Below are 27,616 nucleotides of genomic sequence, written 5' to 3'. Positions count from 1 at the left end.
AAAGAGAAGCGAAGAAAACACCGCAGTTCTCGCGCTGCGGTAAGGTTGAAGAAATAACACAGAAAAGTTTGTTTAATGACATATAATAGTGTAAATTGATTGAGTTGACGAACTTTCTTGTGTGATTTGCTAATTCAACGAGAACTGAGAAAGAGGGAAAAACATTGGTTCATTACAGCTCTGACGCGAAGGCGAGAGAGACAGGTGATAATGTCAACAATTTAATAATGTTTTATCTTGTTTGGTTTACTTACGTTTATTTTAAAAATCTGTGTATTTATTTATTTTCATTTATTTATTTTAGAGAGATGGAGAGTAATGGAGGTCTGCATGAGGATCAGATGAACAGGCAGGAAGAGACTCCTCACCTTCCTGATGAAGATACTGAACTCACTGTGCCTCAAGAGGTCTAGAGCTTCACCCGAACATTTCATTTTCAAACGTTTAAAACTACATACTGTATAGTGCTAATTATAATACTATAGCCTTTCATGTATATGGTTTCAAAGTTGATTTCAGTGCTTTTCCCTTTTTATAAACAATAAGGGCAGACCATATGAACTGAAGTGTTTTATTAAAGATTTAAGTTTGAGAGTGTTTGTTTTTAATGATTTTCTCATAGGCTGGATCGATGGAGTCATCAGACTGGCGGAGGCATTGATCGGACTGGGACCAGTGGACCAGTGCTGTTGGTCAACTCTAGTGTGTGTCATGTACAACTGAGAATAAAATAGAGTAACTTGTCAGTTTGGATTAAAATTCAGAATCACATGGCAATACTGTTTTTGTCTGTTACAGATCCTAAACATTTAGTCTGTTGTAAATCATAACCACATTTTGTGCCTTTTAAGGTTTCAGTTTTTCTTTATCATCACAGAATATCAGCTTCACACACTCATTCATTCTTTCAGTCGAAGAGAATTTGTAAATAAGGCACGTGGAAGGATTTACTCCAAATATTCACTTATTATACTTTAAATTTGCCTTTAGACAACAGGAGGTTATCTGTGCTACCCCAACACTGCCTACATCTGGAGCTCAGCAGCAGTGATGCAGAAGTGAGAGTCAGAGAAGAAGAGGAGAATGAGGAAGAACTTGTGGTGCTGGATCCCGAGTATGTGTGTAAACCTGTTAAATGTACTTTATCTAAAGCAGTGACTTAATACCTTTATTTTCAGTGTTTTTTTGTTTTGTTTTTTTTTTGTTTTTTGTTTTTTTTTGACAGTTTAGTATTTACCATCACAGGTAATATTAACAATACCTTGGTTTGATGTATGGACCCAGACCCGATGTTCTTTTTACCATTTTGTACCCATCAGCCTTTAATGAAGAGATTCCAGTCTGCATTGAAAAGACACATCACACCCACACACAAACAGATGTAAAGGGTACTGATCATAGCTGCTCTGCCGCAGATGGTAGTAGAGAAGGCTGAGTTCCAGAGGCGTCAGGAACTTGCTGAAGATGTGTACATGGTGCAGGAGATGTTGGCTAGACTTCAGGCCTCTCTGGAGGCCAGTCAGGAGGCCAGTGCCCAGGCTGCTGCCCAGTGGAGACAGGCCCAAGGTCAACTTGATGGGGTGAAGAATCAGTACCAAGCCACTGCAAGTCAGGCCAACAAACAATGTACACAAGGTGAGAACTACACTGTTTTAAAATTGTGATTTCCAGGCTTGGTAATCTTAAAAAGTCACAGAAAAGTTAGAATTTTTTTTATAGTGTATGCATTTTTTTAAAGAGCCCATATTATGCTCATTTACAGGTTCATAATTTTATTTTGGGGGTCTACTAGAATAGGTTTACATGCTTTAATGTTCAGAAAACACATTCATTTTGTCATATTGTACGTTGCGGCAGCACCTCTTTTCACCCTCTGTCTGAAATGCTCTGTTTTAGGTCCTGTCTCTTTAAAGCCCCCCTTTCCAAAAAGCCCAGTCTGCTCTGATTGGTCAGCTGGCCCAGTCTGTTGTGATTGGTCAACCACTTAGAGCATGTGTCGGAAATGTAATGCCCCTTACCATAACCGAAGTAGCCCTTAGGTGGGCATTATGCAAATGTGTTACATAGTGACATAGCTAAGTCACAGAAGTAATGGCTGGACTGCAAACCAGGCATTTCAGGCAGTTCAGGAGCAGTGTTTTCTGTGGGAGAGTGTAACTCCCTTTGGCGTGGACTTTGTTCTTTGTAACTTTGCAGACCTTTTACATGCACAAACAGCTATATTACACACTAAAGGAAATGTAAAATCCCAAAAAGCATAATAGGGCCTCTTTAAAAAAAATGTATAGGTCAGAAAGTGTGGGAACCATACAGAAGAGAGGATGAACCTCTCGCAAACAGCATCAGACCCTGAATAAGGCCTAAAGCTTTCAAGGTATTCATGTGTTTACTGAATGATAGCTGCAGCCATTCAGTATGTTTCGGCCACATTAGGTGCTGTCAAACGTAACTAAATTTTTACTCCTTCATCCCCTGTTTTCATTAGTGCTGATCTCTCAAATAGCTATGCTGCTCCATCTGTCTATCAGAAAATCTGCAAAAATGAAAGTAGACAATGACCAAGATTAAGAGAGCTGAGGAATTCACTGTTTCTTGCCATGACCACCTGTGCTCTCTTTATAGTTTCGGAATTACAGTCTTAGGTGGACAGCCTGGCCTTGAATCTGCTCTACATGCTGGAGGCCAACACTGACCTGCGCTCAGACATCAAAGCCGTTATAAACGCATCACAAAAGGCCCAAAGGGAGAGAACACAGGCAGAGGAGCATACACACCAGCAGGTGGAGCTATGTGGTCTATATACTGTATGGTCAAATGTAGCAATGTGTTTTGATATTTTAGCTTACATTCATGATTTTATGCATTCTGGTATGATTAATTAAACCAGAAAATGCTAGTTTTGCTAATTTAATGTGGAACATTTTCAAGGAAATTATCAAATCAGTCAAATCAATTCTCCCCAGTGCCATGAATCTTATTCTAATATTCATATTCATTCAACTCTTTCTCAGGATCTTTATGTGGTGCGCTTGACCAAGCACGTGGAGAAGCTCTCAGAGCGGATCTCTCTTTATGAAGTTCAGATCATCGCTCAGACTGAGGAGACAAAGGCTGCAAAGGAAGGTCTTTTGGAGGTTAGAAGCCTCTACTGAACACTCATGTCTAACCATCAACTATGCACTGACACTTTTCAATTTTTCAATGTGAATTCACATTAAAAGGAGTCAGATTTTAAATAATTCCTTGGCTCCTAATAATAATAATGGCTTGTAGGAATTAATGGTATAAACAAAATCTTATAACGGAATGAGTAATTTAATATCAGGGTTACAGCATAAATTACGATAGTTATTTTAGTCTGTAATTAAATGAAAAAATGGCTTGTATATTAAATAACCACATGTAATGCCTATTTTTGGATATTCCAGTTAATATAGACAATAAGTGCAAATAGCGATAGATGCTGTTTACACTCCAAATTAAATACTAACATACAGTATATGGGGCATCACTGCAGTGTGTTTATTGTGTTAATTAAGAGTCCCAAAGACACCCTACACCAACCCCTACCCCTACCCCTAAACCTAACCTTACCTTACAAACATTTACTGTGTTTTTAACACAGTAACCATAAAATCATTGTAAACCACACAATTAAATATGGTTATTATATTAACACCATATTACTGTGGTAACACCATGGTTAATTGCATTAAAACTATGACCAAAAAGCATAGTTACTACAAATATTAATATAGTAAAAGCATGGTTTATTTTACCCTCATCAAACCTTTCTCTCTACTCTCCATCATGTCCAAAATAAAAAATAAAATAAAAAAATAAACCTTTAAATTAATTTTTATTTATTATTATAAGTAGTATTAAAGGAAATATTAAGAGTGGAGAGAGGAGACAGGATGGGAAAAAGTGGAACAAAGGGGAGAAGTGAATCTCATCCACAGGTCTATAGACACTGCGCTATTGCAGCGACACTTGGGGGCGCAGTTTAACTTTAATTTGTGTTTCCACCAGACTATTGGAGTACAAATAGCCCTGTTGTGTGGCAAGTGCTATTTACACCTAGTGCAAATAGTCACTCCAAAATGTAATACTTTTCTAATGAAAGGCACTTCACATTATTTGATTATTTTTTATTTTATTTGGAACTTGATGGACATAAACCAAAAGATGAGATTATATATAGAAAATGAATAATACTGTATGTCTTTCATGGAAGAGTCTGACTGTTAAAAAGAAAATACTCAAAACAGTAAAACTAATATTATATAACACATACTTCCTATTCTAAATTCTGATTAGATGAGCCACATTTGAATGCATTGTAACATAGGAGATTTATGCACACCTGTGACTGCACTGTCCATATATATTCAATTAGTTGAATTCTGTGTTAATATGGCAAGTTTCAATATTGCTCGGCAGCTGTAAACAACTAAACTCCAATTCACATTGTGTCTAACAACACCCCATAATATGTTTCTTGACCTCATTTGTTTGGGAGACATCCCGCTCTGTATTTTTGCATTACTCCAAGGTTCTTTGTCACTCAAACATGTAAATAAGGTAAAGCAGTTATGCCCTTTGTACAACGTAAATGTATCTACCACACAGTATAAACAGTGCAGTGAAACCTCTACTGGTTGACACATTTCTACCATCACACAGAAGATGCCATCATACCAATATACATGTGGCACCCATGTCTCTGTGTGTGTGTGTGTAGGCACATCTAGAACTGGACTCAGTGTCTGTCGAGCGTAAACAGTTACTTCAGCAGTGGAACAGTAGCCTGTTGATGATGGGACGAAGCTTACACTGCCTTGCAGGAGGAGCTAAGGTGAATATGATGCTCATAGTGTGTGTGTGTGTGTGTGTGTGCTTGTGTGTGTGTATATGTTTAACACAGACAGCAATATTGACTTGTATTGATTGGCCAATGATCAGATGTGCTCTTTGGAAACAGAGATTGAGGGCTATAAAAAGTCCATCACACAGGAGGAGGAGCAGAATGAGCATCTGACTCTGCATTTGAACTGGGCCCAGACTGACTGTATCACTTCACGCCAACTCATCACACAATCCCAGAACCATCGGGAGGTCCTGCAGGCCCAATACAGCACATACACCCGAATGTTGCAGGAGACGGAGAAAACCCTCAGCACACTGCATGTGGTACCTCATTTACATCAGCTTACTGGATAAATATTTCAAAATTTTTCATTTATTTTATTGTTCATAGCTGATCTTTGTGCAGGTTAATGAGCCAGTCATGGGTAATTTCCCTGAGTGGCTACTCTGGGTTTCAAAGATCTAAGACTGCTTTCATACTTGGTTCGATTGCTTGAACCGAACGCGAGTTTGATTCCACCTCCCTTCCCCCAGGGGTTTCTTTTCATGTTTGCTGCATCCAAATTCCCATATTTTTTATACCAATTCAGCATATACTCAATTGGATAAGGATCACACTTCTCAACCATGAATAAAGTTATTAATATGTTAATAATATGTTCTTTAGGTATGCAGGTGTGTAGTATAAATGCACTACTCAGGTGTGGTTAAACAAGTACATTTTAACCACAAGGAACAACTTCCTTGGTCAAATTATTCTAAGACAAGACAATTATGCTAAAACAATCAACAATGAGAAATGCATAATACTATAACAATTAAGACCAAAAGCATGCAATTTTTTTTTATTATGCCTGGAATTGAGAAAATGTGCTTTTTTATTGTCCAGCCAAATGTGGATTAAAAAATAATCTCACTCCTTTTCTCTGATTTTGAGTATACACCTGTCTGTCAGAATACAGATCATATTCAGAACACCTCACTATGGTCATAACTACATTTTGACAAAATGAGTTTTGCTTTGCTGGGCAGAATAGTGGTTCACTTTCGCAAGTTAGGCCGATTTCTTTCATACTTATTGTGAACCATACTGGAGTTCACATGAAGCTTTTCTAGTGGACTCAGGTGTGGTTCGCTGGTGCTTACCTGAGTTCAGAAAAGCACTTTTACACCAAGCAAATGAACCAGATCTGATGTCAAAGGCTATGTTCACACAGGCAGAAAAAACTCAAATCCGTTTAGGTTTTCGTAGTCTGACGGGTTGTTATATCAGGTTTTGCGACGTAAGACATCTACTGCATTCCTAACGGCAAAAATTATGCTTTAACAGGACACTTTAAAGGGAAAACAATAATGATGGTCACATTGTAGGATCGTTATAAAAATAAAAATCGACAATCGAGGGGGAAGGCGAAAAGGACAGCTGAAAAGTTACAGGACAGCCAAAGCAGTGCAAACCTCTTAAAAAAACACACAGACATTCGCGTCACCCACCCAAAGAGATCCGTAAGGTACAGTAACCCACACTGGTTGTGAGCCATCATAACGCGATAAGGTTGTGTATGTCTCATGCAAATACAGGATGCTTGAGCATTTTGAGCGCTTCAATACTGGATGTTTCGCTGCCCATAGTCTTAATTTCCAGGCTAAAACGGGACAGTTGTCAACCCATAGCAGCATCAAACATAGCATAAGCCACCTCTCCCTTTATTTAAGCCACTGATTCTGACAAATGTGCTTATTTTTTAATACTGCCTAAATGAAAAACATAATCAATGGCAAAACTTCCATTGCTAAACTCTCACGCATGATGAACATATGCAAGTTTGCATAGTTACTTTGACAACTAGCAAAAGCGACTGCAGTCTGAACAGAAAAAAAATCTGATCTGGCCATACTTGCCGTTTGAACAGCAAGTTTAATACTCAGATTTGAGAAAAAATCTAATTTTCCCTGTTGTGTGAACAAAGCTAGACTCCAGTAGTCCACACCAATTTCTATAGTGTAAAAGCACCCTAACAGAACTAGTCCCACATTCACCCATATGAGGTGTCTTTTTCTCTCTTTCTTTCAGGAGTGTGAGGTGCGTCAGTCTGAGCTTAAGACTCTCAGGAAGAAGATGGAGATGGAGTCTGCAGTGTGTTTGGACTTGGAAGATCAGATCATGAACAAACTACGAGAACAGCTTACACACAATAATGCAGCAAAGTACTCATGATGACTGACTGATAAAACTGCAGCACACAGGAGAGAAAAGGTGGGATGCTCTCAGTTATCGATGAAATAGTCAGGATTAATCACCAAAAAATTACATAATAATTAACAATAGTGGTTACCCTAACAACAACTCAATACAAATTGTTGTCAGAATTATAGGTTATAATCGTTTCCTAAGGATAAAGAAGAGTGTGTTTGTATTTGATTTCTCAGGAGGCACAGTTAACTAAGTTGGACAATGAGATCAATGGAGTAACCCTGGAAGGCCAAGAGGTGGCAACACATCTGAAGTCCCTGGCTCCGCCACATGCTGAACTTGAGCAAGAAACAAGCCAACAACACCTGCTTCATGAGCGTGGCATGTTGATATCATATGACCAGCTGAATATTACAGGCTTTGTCTTGATAATCCCTTTTATTTGGATGCTTTTACTAATGGAATAAATGAATCAGGCCTGACTACAAATTAGACTGCAAAACTGAGAACTTTTGCTTGCCTGATGCTGAATCTACACCACTAGGTGCCAGCGCAACATAAACCAAAAAAAGTACTGAGTTCATCTTTTATGTATGGATGGTTTGAGTAAAAAAATAAACATCCCTTATCTCTCATGATGCCAGTTAGTAATTCTATCTATCAGTATTATATTCAAAGTATCATACATCAAGATTTAAAAGCTTAAACTGGTTTGGCTGTTTCAAATGTGTTTGTGTGTGTTTGAGAGTAGGATGAAGACCTGGGTCCTCTGGAAATCCATGCCGCCACTCTGTCCAAGGAGCTAGAGGAAGTTGGTGCTGAGATTAAAGAGCAGCAGCAGTTGTGGCTATTTTGCGGAGCTAGTGAGATTCACCCAGGAAAAACAGGCCCACAGCTCCTCTGCACAGACCCTACGCACAGAACTCACAATACTGCAACAGAGCAAGATCAGAAGAGAGAGTATGTACCACACATCACACATATACACACACTCTGATAGTTTTTTGGATGTACTCAAAGGTGCCACTAGTGACACCAAAAAAATAATGGCTGTTTATGACTGTCTTCCATTGTTCTTTCAAACTGGCAGTCCCACCCCAAACTCACACCAAAGAGTCACGCTCAGATTCTTTTATACTGTTTACAGGGCCAAGAGGTGTCACAAATGTTTTCTCTGGACAACTATTTTAGTGATATCTCTCTGGTAGACAGGACATTTTATGTGTGGTATTTCAAAAAATTGCTTACAGCAGCTTTAAGTGCAATTCATCTGCCAAGTCGTTTTCCCCTTTTTACATAATAAAATTAATCTAGCTATACGATGACAATTACTTTGCAGATGACTAATATATGAAATACTGATAACTTTCTGTGCATATACTCTTTGTGTGTCTGTGTTCCATGTTTTTGTATGTTTGTATCAGATGAGATGGAGCAGGATCAGCGTGAACAGGCAGATCTGGATAAACAGACCAGGGTTCTTATGGCAGACATGGTGAAACTGAACTCTCTGCTCAATAAGAACAGTGATCTGAATCAAGCAATGCAGCAGAGCAACAGTCTGATGGAGACCGAGTTTAGACAGAGACTCAAGGTGAGGCACTAAACACTTTGTAGCTTAATAGTGTAGAGATAAGGGTTTGTACTTATCCACATATATTTTAAAATATTCTTTCTTTCTTTCTTTCTTTATTTGTTCTAAGGTTCATTTTTCATTTTTAATGTGCATTTTTACATTTTTTGATGCATGTTTTTTCCACAGAGGGTGGTTTATATCCCTTTCCGTCTTTCTGTGTGTAGATAGTATAATGATAGTATAGATAGTAATGCAAAATACAACATATTATGAACAGTACTATGTATCCTACACTATAACACCAAAAATTAAGTTATATACCAGGGTTCCCACACATCTTGGAAATCCTGGAATTTTGCAATGCAGTTTTACAGACATAGAAAAGTACATGGAAAAAATACTTGTCCTGGAAAATATTTTAATATAATAGAACTGTTTGACTGTTTTGCTAACAAGGTACAAAAACTGTGGTAATGATCGTGACTCGGAATAGGAGTCAAATACACAAATTCGTAGTGTTTTGTCACTGCTGGCGGCTACGCATTGTGAAACAACTGTCATGAACGAATCCCTGTCACAGACATTCTCTGCTCATCTGCTGTCATCTCTGCTTTGCTCCGATTAAATAGTTTAAGTATACATTTTTTTTTGTTCCAACATTGCTGTTGTGTTTACCACAAAAACATTTGAGTTATAAACTTTAGACAATGTTGATGGTTGGACCACTGATTATTTTTTAACGAATTCACATCCTAAATTGGTATCGTGGTGATTCGGCCTTCACACCTTGGGATGTGAATTCAATAATTCAACAATTGGAGTCTGCTTACACTACAGTTACCACTTGTAGTATGTGGAAAACAAGGATTGAATCATGGAATCTAGTCATAAAAATTAGCTTTAAAATGCAGGAATTGCAAATATGACATATTTGGACAAAAATTAATGTTTGAATGCACAATTAATCCAATTGAAATTGGGATATGTCCTAGTGTTATAATTAAACTGCTAAATTCTTTAAAAAAAAGTGATGCATGCTTCAAAATTAATGTGTTAAACTGGCCGTTCATACACTGAAAACACCTCATCATGAATTTCACATGCGCTCTTTTGTGTGTTTGAGATGACAAAGAGCAGAGCATTCTGAAGTGAGCAGCACATACAGACTATGTATTTATTTAATTAAATCACAGCTTTACGGGGATTAATAATCACGCTGGGCCATATAGCAAATTGCTTATCTGGATGTGAGAAACTACCATCAGAAATGCCTAACTAAAAGCTCAATTGAAATAGACGCATGTGTTTTTGCTGAAATATTACACCTGTTGGGCACATAAAATGTCCTGGAAATGTCCTGGAAAATTGTGCCTTCATAAGAGTGGGAACCCTGATATACATTTATGGATATTATGGATACAATATGATAGAATATTTATCAATGAACATTCTAAAGGCTAATATATCAATCTTTCAGCTTACTGTTGTTTGTTTTAAGCAGATATCCAGGGTAGAAGTACCAAATACAGTCTAGACACAACCAGACATGTATTAATTCCCTCTCTCACTTTCATTATGTATTGGTTAAAATACATATTGTTCTATGTGTGTGCCCGTGCATGTGTGTGTATGTGTACATGTTTGTAGGAGGCTGAGAGAGAGTTGGTTGCGACTCAGCTGAGGCTGGAGAGGGTTAACGAAGAGAAAGAGAGACTCATCAACAGCCTAGTGGAAGCAGAGTGAGTCAAATACTTCAAACACACATACACATGATAGGCCTGTCTCGATAATTACGCTATCGACTTATCGTATGATATATGGACACGACCTTGATAGTTTTTGCTGACCTCGATGTTGCCCATTGTGTTTACTTGCGTGTTTGTTTACATAAGAATGAATGTCACCAACGTTTTAGCCAGTTGCGCTGCGTCTGTGCTCTCGTCCAATCTGTGTCGAAGGAGGGGTTCAGGCAGCTCCCCCCCCCCCCCCCCACACACACACACACACACAGCAGACAGGTGAAGATTACGTGTTACTCGAGGCTAATAGGTGTTTTAATAGGTGTTTTTCCCGACGACTGCGTAATTCCAGCCAGAAAGTTTGGAAGAACAAGTCCAAATAGACTTGGTGTCAAAGCCGCATTCCAGAGCTCCTGTGTGGGAACATTTTGGCTTTAAGCCGAATGAGAGAGGAGAGCCCATTAACGTGAATGAGCTGGTATGTCGACTTTGTTTAAAAACAGTGACAACAAAAAGTGGCAATACAACTCAGGACTCGTCCGGGACAAATGGATTTTTGCAAGCGCAAATTGAATTTGACTTGCCCGACTGGACAAGTTACCTGATTGAAACCTTAATAATGATAAAAAAAATACCGGGTTTATTTGTGATTTAGCGTATGCCTGTATCGCTTATTTAAAAAACATTTCCATATAGGAAATCCGCTTTTGCGCATCCTTCTCTGTCTCTCTCTCTCTCGTGCAGCAGCACTTGTTGAATTTTGTGTGAGCGCGCGAAGTGGACGCATTTTTCCGACATGTGAATGTCATTGTACGGCGCCTGTGTTAAGAGAGCGATGCGATATTTATAAACAACAAAGCTGTCAATGTTGCAAGCGCGTAACGTCGGAACGATCCAGGTTTGCAGCCTCTGTCATAAGTCATAATACAACACCTTTGACAAGAACTGCAGAAATAGCAAAAATGCTTTGTGTAATGCTACCTGCTGCAGGATGAAGAGAAACGTTTAAACACCTGTTACATCTCTCATCTTCATCTCTCTGGAGCTCTTTCTGACCTATACAGGTATTCTCTGCCATGTGAATCAGTCAATTTTAATGTGTAATAATATACTAACATAAAAATAAAATGGTAATATAAACACTATAATATAAACAATATACATAAAATGAAAATATATTATCTGTCTTTAAAATACATGGGTCAGTCAAAAATAAGGTTCTCCATAATGAAAATGGAAAATCTGCATAATCTAAAAATAAAAAAAAAAATCTTAGAACTGTAATACTATACTATATTTCTGTTTGTTTCATGTGGTTTTGAACAAACCAAAGATTTTGAACACATCCAATTTTTTTATTTAATAACTAAAATGTCAGGTCATACAACCATCAAGTAAAAAGTAGTAACATATTTTCCTTTCACCTGATTCAATTTTATTATTTAAATATTTAAAATATATATATTTGTTGAGGTAAAAGTAATTTTAACAAATACTAATAATTTTTATGTCATGAATATTATGATTTCTTTGGTGGGATGTTCCGTCTGACATTTGATACCCTGCTGGGACATGCCAAATGTCTCTATGTTTTTTCAGGGATGTAAGACATGTTTCTAGAGAGGACATGTTAAGTATAAAGGTGTGGTGTTGTTGATTAATTTTCAAATGTTGATAAATCTTCAATCTTGATTAAAGTTCACAGTTATGTTATTTGTCAATGACCCACATACAGTATTAAATAAACAGGGTACTTTCTCAGGATTCGTTAGAATTTTAATGCATTTTGTTAACATTCAAAATTCATTTTTACTGCTAATTTTAGAAAACACAACAGCAAAAAAAAAAAAAAAAAATGTCTTTTTTCTTTCTGGACAAGTAACTTTTTTACTCAGACAAGTGAATGAAGCACATTACAATGCTTAAAGGAATAGTTCACCCAAAAATTTAAATTTGCTGATAATTTACCCTCAGGTCATCCAAGATGTATCTGAGTTTCTTTCTTCATCAAAACAGAATTTAAGATTTTTAGGATTTTATTTCAAGCCTCCTCCTTTAAACAATGCAATTGAATGTACTCCATTTTTTGATGGTCCAAAATGCATATTTAGGGTGCATCAGAATAATCCACATGACTCCAGTCGACAAATACAATTTGTCATATAAAAAATGTATTATTTTTAGAAACAAAACAATAGTTGTATACTTTTTAACTACAAATGTTCGCTTCCGTACATCTCTGTGACGCGCGCTCATGAGAGGGATGACGTAAGCTCTTTGGTAAGGTCACGCGTCACGTGGAGGTGGTGTTTGATATGGTAAAATGGGATTATGTTTTTAAGATTTTAGAAATATACGGGTTCGGAAATACTTTTATTGAATGGATTAAGTTACTTTATAGACACCCGGTAGCGGCGGTACAAACAAATGGATTAATTTCAGATTATTTTACTCTGGGTAGGGGCAACCGCAGCAGCGATAAGAAAGGTTTGATGATTTTCCAAGGGTGATGGTGGGAGGGGTGGCGCATAAGCTTTTGCTCTACGCAGATTATATTTTATTATTTGTCTCCGACCCCATTAGATCTATGCCTTGCCTCCACAGGATTATTAATTCCTTCTCTAAGTTCTCAGGATACAGAGTCAGTTGGTCTAAATCCGAAGCTTTGGCTCTGACAACGTACTGCCCAGTAATGGCTTTTCAACCGGGCACCTTCCAGTGGCCCAAACAGGGCATCAAGTATTTGGGCATTTTATTCCCGGTAAATTTGTGCTATTTAGTTAAGAGTTAATTTTGACCTTTTAATAAAAAGTTTTTCGAACGATGTGGACAGGTGGGCTTCATTACATTTATCTATGTTAGGGAAGTTTAATGTTATTAAAATGAATTGTATTCCAAAATTCAACTACCTGCTACAGTCTGTCCCTGTAGATGTCCCCCTCTCTTATTTCAAGCAATTTGATAGTATAGTGAAGTCCTTCATTTGGAATGGTAAACGTCCCAGATTGCGTTTCAACAAATTACATAGGCCGATTGACAAAGTGGTCTAGGCCTACCCAAGATTTTGTTTTATTATTATGCATTCGGTCTCAGACATTTGGCTCATTGGTTACTTCCACCTGAGAGAGCCCCTCCCTGGTTTTGTATTGAACAGGAAGTTCTTGCCCCTATTTCGCCATTGCAAAGCCTTTCTATCAAAGAAACCGGAAAAGCTAAGTTACACCCCGTTATCTCGCATTTGCACTCGGTATGGACAAAAGTGTCCAGAGTGTTTAATTCGGACATTTATTTGAATGCTGCCTCGAGCATATGGCTGAACCCAAAATTATGTATTGATAAGTTCCCTTTCTGCTGGTCAGAGTGGATTGTGAGGTGACCTTCAACAAATATCTATCTATCTATATATATATATATATATATATATATATATATATATATATATATATATATATATATATATATAATTATTATTATTTAGTTATTTTTATTCTCTCTCTCTCTGTGTGTGTGTGTGTGTGTGTGTGTGTGTGTGTGTGTGTGTGTGTGTGTGTGTGTACTTATGTAAGACAACTGGGTTGTTCGTTTGGGGTCGGGGTGGGGTTCTTGATTGGTGAGGGGGAGTGGTAGTAGTGGGAGTTAAATGTTGATTCAATGTATATATGTTTTGTTTTTCTTTGTCTTTGTGGAATCAATAAAAATGTTAATCATAAAAAAGAATTAAAAGTTCATTGTTCTTTGAAAGGGTGTACTTGCATTATTCTATTATATTATCATTATATCAGAGGCATAAATTGGTCTTAAAATGACTATGTTTTATCGCAATTATTTCTGGGACAATATATCGTCCAACAAAAGTAGTTATCGTGACAGGCCTACACACATGTTGGTGCGGCTGTCTTTATGAGGACTCTCCATAGACATAATGCTTTTTATACTGTATGAACTATAGATTCTATCCTCTAACCCCACCCCTAAACCTAACCCTCATAAAATACTTTCTACATTTTTTAATTATCAAAAAAACATTGTTTAGTATGTTTTTTAAGCTATTTGAATAATGGGGACTCTAGAAATGTCCTCATAAACCACATTTATAGCATAATACCCTTGTAATTACCAGTTTGTAACCTAAAATAATTTCCTCGTAAACCACCCAAACCTGCCCAGATACACACACACACACACACACACACACACACACACAGAGATAACTTATCATTGACTTATGTTGTTTTTATACTTAGCTAATGAAACTGAACCTAATCCTTACAAAGACCCTTTTGAATTTTTGCATACCTAGACAGCAATTTTCAGCCAGTACCTAAAACTTTAAAATTGCTGTCTAGAGAGGTGAGTCACTAGTTTTGGAGATCCAGCTGTATACACACATGCACACTCATATATATATATATATATATATATATATATATATATATATATATATATATATATATATATATATACAACCCAGTACTGTACAATAATGTATTGATGTAATGTATTGTACCTTAATTAATCAATATAACAGCTAATATTAATATTAACTATTTGGAGTTAATGGATGGGGCTGTTTTGCTGCTTTTGTTGTTTTGTGTGTGTGTGTGTGTGTGTGTGTGTGTGTGTGTAATCATGATGTGGTCAAGGCGTCAGATCATGCTGTGGGAGACGAGAACCCAGTTGATGAGAGAGACTCGCTCTGCCATAGACTCAGACATCGGATAAGGAGACATACGGACCATGAGAGCAGAGATTCACTGCAAGGAGGTGTGTGTCTTTGTGCAGGATATATAAAGTGTGTTTGTGGAAGTAGATCCAGCTGTGGTTTTAAACTAAATGGCCATTATTTGTGTGTTTGTGTGTGTGTGTGTGCAGGTTCGTTATGCTCAACTGATGAAGCAACAAGAGCGGTTGTTGAGAGACATGGAGTCAGTGGTTGCCAGGCGTGAGACAATCGTTGTTTGGAGTGAGGCTCTAGCACGGTCCGACCGTAAGCAGCCCACACACAATGACTACTACAACACTCTCCAGAGCCTCCGCCGAAAGATTCTCCAAACTAAGAAGGTTTGTGTGTATGTATGTATGCATACCAATTATCACTGGTTTAAATAGCTTAGGATTTAAGTCAAAGTCAGTTTTATTGTCATTTTTCTCTTAGCAGAGACAAAAACAAAATGCCCTTACCAATAAACCATGGTGCTTCATTTAAGATATAATCCTTAAATGCATACTTCAGGTCTTTAGTGACCCGGGACATCATACCTCATCCATTTTGTAGAGTAATGCCCACACCTCTTTAGTATTCCTCAACCTTTCTTTTATGAATAGTGTAACAAACAAAAAAGAAGCCAAAAATGCAAAAAATATATGTTTTAAAATTGCGCTTCATAAATCATATTTTTGATTATTTCATATGCATATAAGTTACTACCACAGGATATCTATTTTTTGGTTTATTACAAGACAAATGAGTACTATATTCATACAAATTACTATTATATCAGTTTGATTTTCTGCACGATATCTGTATCCCATATGCGCATACACATACATATTAAACATACTATTTCTTATTAAAGGCGGCTCTGTTGTTTCAGTGTATGACTTGATTTACATTTTGCATTGCTACTTGATGAAGAGGCTATGTGGAAAGTAAACTATAGCAAGTACAACACATGAACAGTATGATTTGGCTATTGTCATTTGGGTGTACTACCAAAATTATGTAAGTTGTGCATCTATTTACACTCAATAAGTGCCTGAGAAAATAAATATGTGTAGCTTTTGTGTATAGCTTATATGTTATGTGTAGCTCAATATGTGTTTGACAGCCAGTTGCATCTCATGAAATTTCAGTGTGGATTTTAATCTTGAATTGTTCTGTGATTTGTTGCATCATCTCTTTGATATATGAAAAATTAGATATCAAAATGTATCAGAATATATTCTGTTCAATAATTTTCCATTTGTCTTTTATTTATATTTTTATATTATATTTATACTATCTGGGCATTTTGCAGATCTATTTGTGATAGATAAACGTGCCTGGTCGCTAAAGACCCAAGGTATGTTTGGTGAAACACCCATGCATTTAAGGGTTAAGAAACATACGTAATATTTACAACAACACAGCAGCACAATGTTAGACAATAAATAGACATGAGGGATAATGAATACATATATATATATATATATATATATATATATATATATATATATATATATATATATACTATATATACAAACAACAGATGAAGTAAGCATTAAAAAAACATCCTTGTGTAAACATTGTAAGCAATGGAGAAAGATGAATTGGGCATTTACAGTGATTTTCACAGGTTTAAAATGGCTGGAGGGAGGTAGTTGATGTAACTAGAGCAATAGAGCGCAACACTGCCCTCCACATTTTTCAGTGCTTCAGAGCCTTGGTTCAGGAAGTATTTTTCCCATTAATTTTTTTCCATAGGGATTTCATAGAATCCTTGATAAAATACTTCTAAGCCATAATCCAGTTCAACCAGCTCCGAGTTTTGAAGCAAATACATTTTTCAAAATCGGACAAAAAGACAAAGGTACAAGACCGTTGTTAAACCCTTGGAACGAGTCGCTTCTTCTGAACTTCACCAGAGGGCTCCTTCACCCAAATTCTAAAACTCTCTCCTAAAAGTTTCTCCTTAGTTTAATCACCTGTGGATTATTTAAGCACTGAACACTATAGGATCAGCGAAGTATTGTTCTGCCCTGGCAAGCATTCTGAGCATTTATTATATGACTTATATCTTCTGTGTTTGACCCTGCTGTGTTTTGGATTCAGTTTATTCGGCCTTGCGATTTGGATTTGATGTATTTATTGGACTGATCAATCTGTGCTTTGATCTCTTGCCTATTTTCCGATATTGGATTATAAACCACTTTGGACTGATTTTCCTGTGTACTGACCTATACATGTTTCTGCTGTTTTGGATTATTACCCTGGAATGTTATTTATATATATATCCTCTGTTGTTTACAATAATCTGCACATGGATCCTAATCATACCACTTCTGCTCCATCATTACATAATACTTTGCCTGGACTTCTTGCTGAATACAATGATCTCACTGAGGTATTTAGCAAAATCAAGGCCACTCAACTTCGACCTCACCATTCTTGTGACTGTGGTATAGATCTTCTGCCTGGCAGTACTCCACCTCAGGGACGCATCTACCCTCTGTTAGAACCAGAATCTAAGGCCACGGAGGAGTACACTGAGGAGTCATTAGCAAAAGTTTAATCCGTCCATCCACTTCCCCTGTCAGTGCAGGCTTCTTCTTTGTGAAAAAAAAAGATGGAGGACTTCGACCCTGTATTGATTACCGTGGATTAAATGATGTAACAGTCAAGTTTCGATACCCTCTTCCGCTAGTACCCGCAGCTCTTGAATTGCTTCATTTAGCAAAGATCTACACCAAACTAGACTTATGTAACGCCTATAATCTCATTCGAATCCGGGAGGGAGACGAGTGGAAAACTGCGTTCTCTACCAATACCGGACACTATGAGTACCAGGTAATGCCCTTTGGGCTATCCAGCTGTCCTTCAGTATTCCAAACTTTTGTTAATGAGGTCTTTAGAGACATGCTATACAGGTGGGTCATTGTCTACATGGATGATATTTAGAATTTTTTCATCAACATTGGAGGAACACATCAAACATGTCCTAGCGGTACTACAACGTCTGATTCAACATCAGCTCTACGCCAAAGCAGAGAAGTGTGAGTTCCACAAGACAACCATTGCCTTTCTAGGGTATATTCTAAGTCCAGATGGGGTAGCTATGGAAGAATCTAAAGTCCAAGCTGTTCTTGATTGGCCACTACCAACTACAGTAAAATAACTTCAAAGATTTCTTGGATTCTCCAACTTTTACAGACAATTTATCAGAAATTTCAGTTCTATAGCAGCACCTCTCACGTTGATCCTCCGGAGGGCTACTAAGAAGCTAAAATGGAATGCAGAGGCTGAGAGGGCTTTCAAGGAATTAAAGAAATGTTTCACTATAGCTCCCATTCTCCGGCATCCCGATCCATCTCTACCTTTTGTTTTAGAAGTAGATGCCTTGGATACAGGCATAGGAGCGATACTTTCTCAACGCCATGGCTCTCCAGCCAAGTTTTTTCCATGTGCATTCTTTTCTCGCAAACTCTCATCTGCAGAACGGAACTATGATGTGGGCAATCGAGAATTATTGGCCATGAAGGCAGCCTTCGAGGAATGGCGCCATTGGTTAGAGGGAGCAAGACAACCCTTCCAAGTTCTCACGGATCACCGCAACCTGGAATACATCCATGTAGCCAAAAGACTGAACCCTCGCCAAGCTAGGTGGGCATTATTTTTCACAAGATTTGATTTCAGCATTTCTTACCGTCCTGGATCCAAGAATATTAAAGTGGATGCACTTTCTTGAATTCATGAGAAAGCCAACGAAGTTCATACCAGTGAGACGATTCTTCCTTCCTCAGTCATGGTTGCTCCTGTTCGATGGAAGATCATGGAGATTTCATGAGACAATACCACACACCCACCCCCAAACGATTGTCCTTCTCACAAGATCTATGTACCAGTGATCGTATGACCTCGTGTGATACACTGGGTCCATTCTTCCCTGTGTTCCAGCCATCCTGGCATTCAGGCCACCATCAAACTTCTTCAGAATCAGTTCTGGTGGAACACTCTGGTGCAGGATACAAGTACTTTCGTCCACAGCTGTGAGGTATGTGCTATCTCAAAATCATCTAAGTCAGCACCTGCTGGTCTGCTTCAACCTCTACCGATACCTCAATGCCCTTGGTCTCATATAGCTTTAGACTTTGTTATAGACCTACCCATGTCTCAAGGAAACACTGTCATACTTACAGTGGTTGATCGTTTTTCCAAGGCCTGCAGAGTTATTATTCCAATTTGTATTCAGATTGTATGGACTACTTGAAGACATTGTTTCGGACCGAGGTTCACAATTCACATCCCACTTATTTTCAAACAGTTAAATGTCAATGTGAGTCTCACTTCTGGGTATCACCCTCAGTCAAATGGTCAGACGGAATGTCTCAATCAGGAACTAGAAAGATTTCTACGCTCTTACTGTCATCACAGTCAGTCTGAATGGAGTCAATATCTACCTTGGGCAGAGTATGCCCAGAATTCCCTCCACAAACCTTCTACTGGCACAACTCCCTTTAAATGTATTTTGGGTTTTCAACCTCCATTATTTCCATGGGCTGGTGAACCTTCAGATGTTCCTGCGGTGGATGATTACAGTGCATCCGGAAAGTATTCACAGCGCTTCACTTTTTCCACATTTTGTTATGTTACAGCCTTATTCCAAAATGGATTAAATTAATTATTTTCCTCAAAATTCTACAAACAATACCCCATAATGACAACGTGAAAGAAGTTTGTTTGAAATCTTTGCAAATTTATAAAAAAAAAAAAAAAAAAATATCGTACATAAGTATTCACAGCCTTTGCCATGACACTCAAAATTAAGCTCAGGTGCATCCTGTTTCCACTGATCATCCTTGAGATGTTTCTACAACTTGATTGGAGTCCACCTGTGATAAATTCAGTTGATTGGACATGATTTGGAAAGGCACACACCTGTCTATATAAGGTCCCACAGTTAACAGTGCATGTCAGAGCACAAACCAAGGCATGAAGTCCAAGGAATTGTCTGTAGACCTCCGAGACAGGATTGTATCGAGGCACAGATCTGGGGAAGGGTACAGAAAAATTTCTGCAGCATTGATGGTCCCAATTAGCACAGTGGCCACATACATAAGTATTCACAGCCTTTGCCATGACACTCAAAATTGAGCTCAGGTGCATCCTGTTTCCACTGATCATCCTTGAGATGTTTCTACAACTTGATTGGAGTCCACCTGTGGTAAATTCAGTTGATTGGACATGATTTGGAAAGGCACAAACCTGTCTATATAAGGTCCCACAGTTAACAGTGCATGTCAGAGCACAAACCAAGGCATGAAGTCCAAGGAATTGTCTGTAGTCCTCCGAGACAGGATTGTATCGAGGCACAGATATGGGGAAGGGTACAGAAAAGTTTCTGCAGCATTTAAGGTCCCAATGAGCACAGTGGCCTCCATCATCCATAAATGGAAGAAGTTTGGAACCAACAGGACTCTTCCTAGAGCTGGCCGCCTGGCCAAACTGAGCGATCGGGGGAGAAGGGCCTTAGTCAGCGAGGTGACCAAGAACCCAATGGTCACTCTGACAGAGCTCCAGCGTTTCTCTGTGGAGAGAGGAGAACCTTCCAGAAGAACAACCATCTCTGCAGCACTTCACCAATCAGGCCTGTATGGTAGAGTGGTCAGACGGAAGCCACTCCTCAGTAAAAGGCACATGACAGCCTGCCTGGAGTTTGCCAAAAGGCACCTGAAGGACTCTCAGACCATGAGAAACAAAGATTGAACTCTTTGGCCTGAATGGCAAGCGTCATGTCTGGGAGACTAGTCAGGATCGAGGGAAAGATGAATACAGCAATGTACAGAGACATCCTTGATGAAAACCTGCTACAGAGCGCTCTGGACCTCAGACTGGGGTGAAGGTTCATCTTCCAACAAGACAACGACCCTAAGCACACAGCCAAGATAACAAAGGAGTGGCTACGGGACAACTCTGTGAATGTCCTTGAGTGGCCCAGCCAGAGCCCAGACTTGAACCCGAGTGAATATCTCTGGAGAGATCTGGAAATGACTGTGCACCAACGCTCCCCACCCAACCTGATAGAGCTTGAGAGGTCCTGCAAAGAAGAATGGAAGAAACTGCCCAAGAATTGGTGTGCCAAGCTTGTAGCATCATACTCAAAAAGACTTCAGGCTGTAATTGGTGCCAAAGGTGCTTCAACAAAGTATTGAGCAAAGGCTGTGAATACTTATGTACATGTGATTTTTTTTTCCGTTTTTTATTTTTAATACATTTGCAAAGATTTCAAACAAACCTCTTTCACGTTGTCATTATGGGGTATTGTTTGTAGAATTTTGAGGAAAATAATGAATTTAATCCATTTTGGAATAAGGCTGTAAAATAACAAAATGTGGAAAAAGTGAAGCGCTGTGAATACTTTCCGAATGCACTGTAGATGCATCACAGTGAGGCTGTATGGGATTTAGCTCATGTTCACCTTCAAAGGGCTGTACGTCGCCAAAAGTTACAGGTCGATCGCCGTCGTCGACCAAACCCCGATTACCAACCTGGACAATGGGTTTGGCTCTCTACTTGGGATCTTCGTCTTCGTCTCCCATGTACAAAACTGAGTCCAAGGTATGTTGGTCCATTCAAAATTATAAAACAGATTACTCCAGTTTCCTATAGACTTCAGCTCCCGACTAATTATCATGTTTCTCCTACGTTTCATGTGTCCTTGCTTAAACCTGCTGGTGGTCCGAGGGGGAACGACGAGACTCACAACCAGAGACCACTCCCCCTGATGACTGATGTCGAGAAGGCATTCAAAGTTCACAAGCATCTAGACTCGAGACGTTGGGGTCGTGTTTTGCAATATCTGGTGGACTGGGAGGGTTATGGACCGGAGGAGCGTTCTTGGGTCACCACCGAGGATATCCTGGATCCAACCCTCATCATGGAATTCCACCGAGATCATCCTGATTGTCCTGCTCCCTGAGCTCGAGGTAGACCTCAACGCAGACAGCTTCCTCGCGTCAGGAGCCGCTCGCAGCGGGGGGGGGCTCTGTTACACCCTTGGAACGAGTCGCTTCTCCTGAATGCCACCAGAGGGCTCCTTCACACGAATTCTAAAACTGTCAGACCTGTTTCTCCTTAGTTTAATCACCTGTGGACTATTTAAGCACTGAACACTATAGGATCAGTGCGAAGTATTGTTCTGCCCTGGCAAGCATTCTGAGCATTTAGTATATGACTTATATCTTCTGTGTTTGACCCTGCTGTGTTTTGGATTCAGTTTATTCGGCCTTGCGATTTGGTTTTGATGTATTTATTGGACTGATCTCTCTGTGCTTTGATCTCTCGGCTGTTTTCCGATATTGGATTATAAACCCCTTTGGACTGATTTTCCTGTGTACCGACCTATGCATGTTTCTACTGTTTTGGATTATTACCCTGGACTGTTATTAATATATATATATATATATATATATACTCTGTTGTTTACAATAAATCTGCACATGAATCCTAATCATACCACACCTGCTCCATCATTACAACCATGTACTTAACGTCTTTATTGAGGGCATGAACTACAATTTTATGAAGCATTGCGAATGAAGCAATCAAATTAAAAAACGATGAAAAAATATTAAACTATTGATTTAAAGTTGTTGAAAATAAGTATAAAAGCATATTATAATTTTACTACAAAATATTAATATACAAATATATAAGTAGTTGTAGGGACACTCGATTACGTCATTCACACTGCATCATGGGAGTGGCCGGCCGCTGCTTGGGTCTTTTGCTGCGGTTTGTTTGCTGCGACTCTCAGATGGGTGAATTTGCCCCCTCAGTATCATGGGTAGTGTAGTTCTTAACCAGGAATTACGCTATTAAATGGTTTTTAAATTTTTTTTGTTGAAATAATGCAGTCTGATGACAGTACCATTGATTTACAACTTTGTAGCAGACAGTAGGTCTGTATATAAAAATGTTGTTATCAAAAAGCAGTTTTTTAGGAGAAAATAAATGGGATTTTTACTAGAGGTAGACCGATATATCGGTTTGACCAATTAAACGGTGCCGATAGTTGCTTTTTGGAACTTTTTTATTCCCCTGTGTTCCTCTGATAATTAGGTTTTTTAAATTGAAGTGAGGGCATGCAAAGAAAAATGAGACTATATTAAAACATCCCTCGTCAGCACATACACTCACTGAGCACTTTATTAGGAACACTATGGTCCTAATAACGTAGTCTTCTGCTGTAGCCCATCCGCCTCAAGGTGCGATATTGACATGTTTGTGCATTCTGAGATGCTATTCTGCTCACTACAATTGTACAGAGTGGTTACCTGAGTTAAAGAAGCCTTTGTCACCTCAACCAGTCTGGCCATTCTCTGTTGATCTCTCTCATCAACAAGGTGTTTCTGTCCACAGAACTGACACTCACTGGATGTTTTTGGCACCATTCTAAGTAAACTCTAGAGACTGTTGTTCATGAAAATCCCAGGAGATCAGCAGTTATGATAATAATCAAACAACAATCATGCCACGGTTGAAATCACGAGATCACATTTTTTCCCATTCAGATGGTTAATGTTAACATTAACTGAAACTCCTGACCCGTATCTGCATGATTTTATGCATTGCACTGCTGGCACACGATAGGTTGATTAGATAATCACATGAATAAAGTAGTTGTACAGGTGTTGCTAATAAAGTGTTTAGTGAGTGTACATCGTGCCCCTAACTTCATATATTGTGTGAATAATAATAATATATAGGCTATAAAAAGCTTAATCTGGTAAATATTAAATATAGAGCATTGTAACGGAGCCAAATCTCCATAATTTCAAAATAAGAGTCCCTGGTGTGTTTCAGGCTTGTTTAGTGTTAAAAGTCTCACATTATGCACCCAATCTTCTATTTTTCTGATTATTATTGGGATTTTGGTTGAAAAATAAACTACATCTGAAATTGTATTCATTTTGGACTGTTGTAACAAACTATTGGCCAATTAATCAGTTATCAGCCTTTTCCACCACCTTAGTTATCAGTATATACAAAATCCATTATCAGTCGACCTCTAATTTTTACTTCTGGCACTAAACTGTTGCGATTTATATATTTTGGAGACATTTGCACAATAAAGGGGGTGTCCATACTTAAAAGCTGTCACTATGTAGATCTTTGTGGCCAGTATAATTAACACACTTGCAGTTTTAAAGCTTATGCTGTGTGTGAATACTGTAATTGCATGTGTGTGGGTGGTGGTGGTGGTGGGGGGGGGGTTTGGGTGGTTTACGAGGACATTTTTTTAGGTTACAAACTGGTAATTACAAGGGTATTATGCTATAAATGTGGTTTATGAGGACATTTCTGGTGTCCCCCTAATTAAAATCACTTAAAAAACATACTAAACAATGTTTTTTTGAAAACTTAAAAATGCAGAATTTTTTTTGTGAGGGTTAGGTTTAGGGGTAGGGTTAGGGTATAGAATCTATAGTTCGTACAGGATAAAAATCATTATGTCTATGGAGAGTCCTCATAAGAATAACCGTACCAACATGTGTGTGTGTGTGTGTGTGTGTGAGTGTGTTTAGCAAGCAGAAGAGTGTGATAGTGTCATAGCTCAGCTGGAGGAAAAGCAGCGTTCTTTGACCTCCAGTCTCAGAGACAAACAGATGCATCTCAGTGACATGCAGAATTCCAGAGATATTCTCACCCAGGACCTCAGTACACTACAGGAGACAAAAGAGAGTCAGTACACACACACACACACACACACACATACTCTACATCACAGCATACACCACACAGATGCTTCCTTCAATAGTGGACAAAATGCCACACACACACATAAACTTGTTCCACACCCTGATTTAATTCCACACCTCTACATCTAGAAATAAGAAATACATTCCAATCATCTGAGTTTAGTGTGTGTTTTGTAACTGTGCACCGATGTTGTGGAATCAACAGTGGTACTCTGCCCTTCTCCTGCAGAACTTGTCTCGTCTGATCACCCTGCAGTCTCGGGCCAAACATCTGCAGGCTTTTAAGGAGGGACAGTACAGTTCTGTGGCAAGTGGAGATGCAGCACTGGAGCTGGCTAAACAGAAACAAGGGGAACGATTGAAAATGGTCAGCATAACTTCCACTTAAGATCCTCTGATAAATGTGATTAAAGGTGCTGTAAGCAATTTCAGCCGTTCTGCTTCCACGAGACTGAGCCATGCCCCCTCTTTCCAAAACCCTGCACTCCAAAGATAACAAATGTGCTTTGTTGAGACTGGCATCATGCAGAAACGGTTGTCTAAAACAACAGCAGCAAAATAGCACCCTCAAAAGACAACTGTTATGAACAACATGGCTTAAAAATGGCAGTAAGCCTTAATAATTCACTGCAACTACAATACTATAAGAACGCGCAAAATGATTGACGGGTCGAAAGTGCCATTGTCTGCAGCCCGCTGACACATTTTTACTAGCTGTTTACAGAGTCTAGAGCTGTCACAGAGACAGGTGAGATTTCTTATGACAAGTATTTCATTAATATCTTTCAGGGAGTAGGACATTTTTTTGCATACTTTTCCATGAAACAATTGCTTACAGCACCTTTAAGCAGAGTACAAAACAATGCTAGAAAAAAAAAAAACAGCCAAGAAATAATGTCTTATATATATATATATACAGTATATTAGGGCTGTCAATCGATAAAAATGTTTAATCGAATTAATTACATGGTATGCTGATTAATTAATCAAATTAATCACAATTAATCGCATACATAAATAGTTGCTTAGAAAGCCCCTCAAATAACAATAATTCATTATATAATGATTAAATAATGATAAATATTTATATTTAAATTATAAATTATACATGTTCTAAAAAATAATAATACAGATAATTAAAATGCATTACATTATTTTGGCACACAAGTAAAGCATTTACACACACACACACACACATATATATATATATATATATATATATATGTGTATATATTATGTTATGTTTATATGGCCTTTGGCTTGTATGCAAAGTTTGCTGCAGACCCAATATTCACTTCACAAGCACTTCAGTTACTGAAAATGATGATGAGGGTTGAGAGGCATCTATATGGCTGTAATAGCTTCTGAACTGTGGAAATAAAACTGAAAGTTAAATGACAATAAATGAGCAGCTTATGACAACATTGCTAGTTTCGTATTATCATTAGTAGCTGAACTGAAACCAGTTGGGCAAAGAAGAGAAAAGCAGAAGCTAGTGATTTTAGGAATCAATAAACAAGATTAATCATGCTAATACCATCAGTATATATCTCTGTGCTCTGATCTCAGATCTACTCTGTTCTTCAGCATTTGACTCAAAAACACCCTGAGCACCACAGCGCCCTCCACAGGATCAACCTCACACTGGCAGAACACATATACTAACCATGGACTTCAGGACAACTAGTGACTACAGAAATATATATTACATATAATACAAGACATGCATGATGCATGTATGTATATACATGTTTTTGAGAGTCATAGGAATCTTAATCAGTATGATCGGTGTGGTTTATTAGATGATAAATAAAGAGAGGGTGGGAGAGAGAGAGAGAGATTTATGAGAAGTCTCGAGGGCCTGTGCTCTTTTGTGAAGAGGTGAGTTGACATTCAAGAAATATGGTAACAACCAGGAACTTCACTGTTTAGCTACACCAAGAAAGATCATTTATATTGCAACTTTCTTGTATCAGAGTAAACAGTTGCTGCAGCCATATTTGCAGCTTTCTGATGGAGTATCCTAAATAAAATCTCTTTTCAACATTTTCATCACCAACGTTTACTGTATCCTACATTTTCACAAGGAAGTTGGAGAATTTTATTTATTTTTTTGCTCCAGTTGGAGTGTGCATGTTGTATAATGGCGTTTGTACAGGAGACTCTTTTGACTGATAATTGGAGCACAGATTTTATTTACCATTCTAGAAGTGTCTTGTTTCAGTCTCGCACCCTACCCTCTATTCAGACATGGGCAGTGACTGCCTAACACATTCATATAGGCTTTGTTTCCCCTTTGTTATGTGTATTGATTTAGAGATGGCAAATTATACACTTACTACATTACTCAGTTGCAGTGTTAGTCCTACATAATATCTATCATTAACAACTATAACAGCCAGTGAGCTTCAAAGTATGATTAAATGCATGGTAAGAATCATACTTTAGGAATTCTCAACTGAAAATATTCCCATCATCCATATTCTTATATTTAGAGGTCCTTCGTGTTTGTTTTGACAAATGTTTGTTTTCATTACAATCTCAATGCTGTTAGGAAAGCATTCTTTCTATTTTTATATGCACAGAGAATAATTATCCGAGTCTGATGAACAGTGTATGAGGAGTTAGAAAAGTAAACTTTCAATCATAAAAAAATCACATTTATTTTAAAAATAACTAAAAATAGCTATGTGGCAGCGGGGATGTGGTCAAGCATCTCTCCGGAGAGAGAAAGCGGTAAGGGCGCTTACACCTGAGCTAAATTATGTCTAACACATGTCT

At 38.2% G+C, this 27,616-nt stretch overlaps 1 protein-coding gene and 1 pseudogene across 1 annotated transcript; both read left to right on the top strand.

Annotated features, from left to right (window-relative positions):
* Nucleotides 1–1,447, top strand: LOC127446534 (coiled-coil domain-containing protein 40-like). The gene is made up of 5 exons (XM_051707518.1): nucleotides 1–204; nucleotides 305–407; nucleotides 623–702; nucleotides 991–1,114; nucleotides 1,320–1,447. Exons 2-5 carry the CDS (start codon nucleotides 376–378, stop codon nucleotides 1,324–1,326), a joined length of 243 nt encoding a protein of 80 aa, XP_051563478.1. The 5' UTR covers nucleotides 1–204; nucleotides 305–375; the 3' UTR covers nucleotides 1,327–1,447.
* On the top strand, nucleotides 1,326–27,616 carry LOC127445675 (coiled-coil domain-containing protein 40-like; annotated as a pseudogene).

Source organism: Myxocyprinus asiaticus, chromosome 9 (assembly GCF_019703515.2).
Source record: "Myxocyprinus asiaticus isolate MX2 ecotype Aquarium Trade chromosome 9, UBuf_Myxa_2, whole genome shotgun sequence".
In the NCBI taxonomy this organism is placed as follows: domain Eukaryota; kingdom Metazoa; phylum Chordata; class Actinopteri; order Cypriniformes; family Catostomidae; genus Myxocyprinus; species Myxocyprinus asiaticus.
Note: the sequence above shows the minus strand (reverse complement) of the source record. Positions and strands in the feature narration are given on the sequence as shown.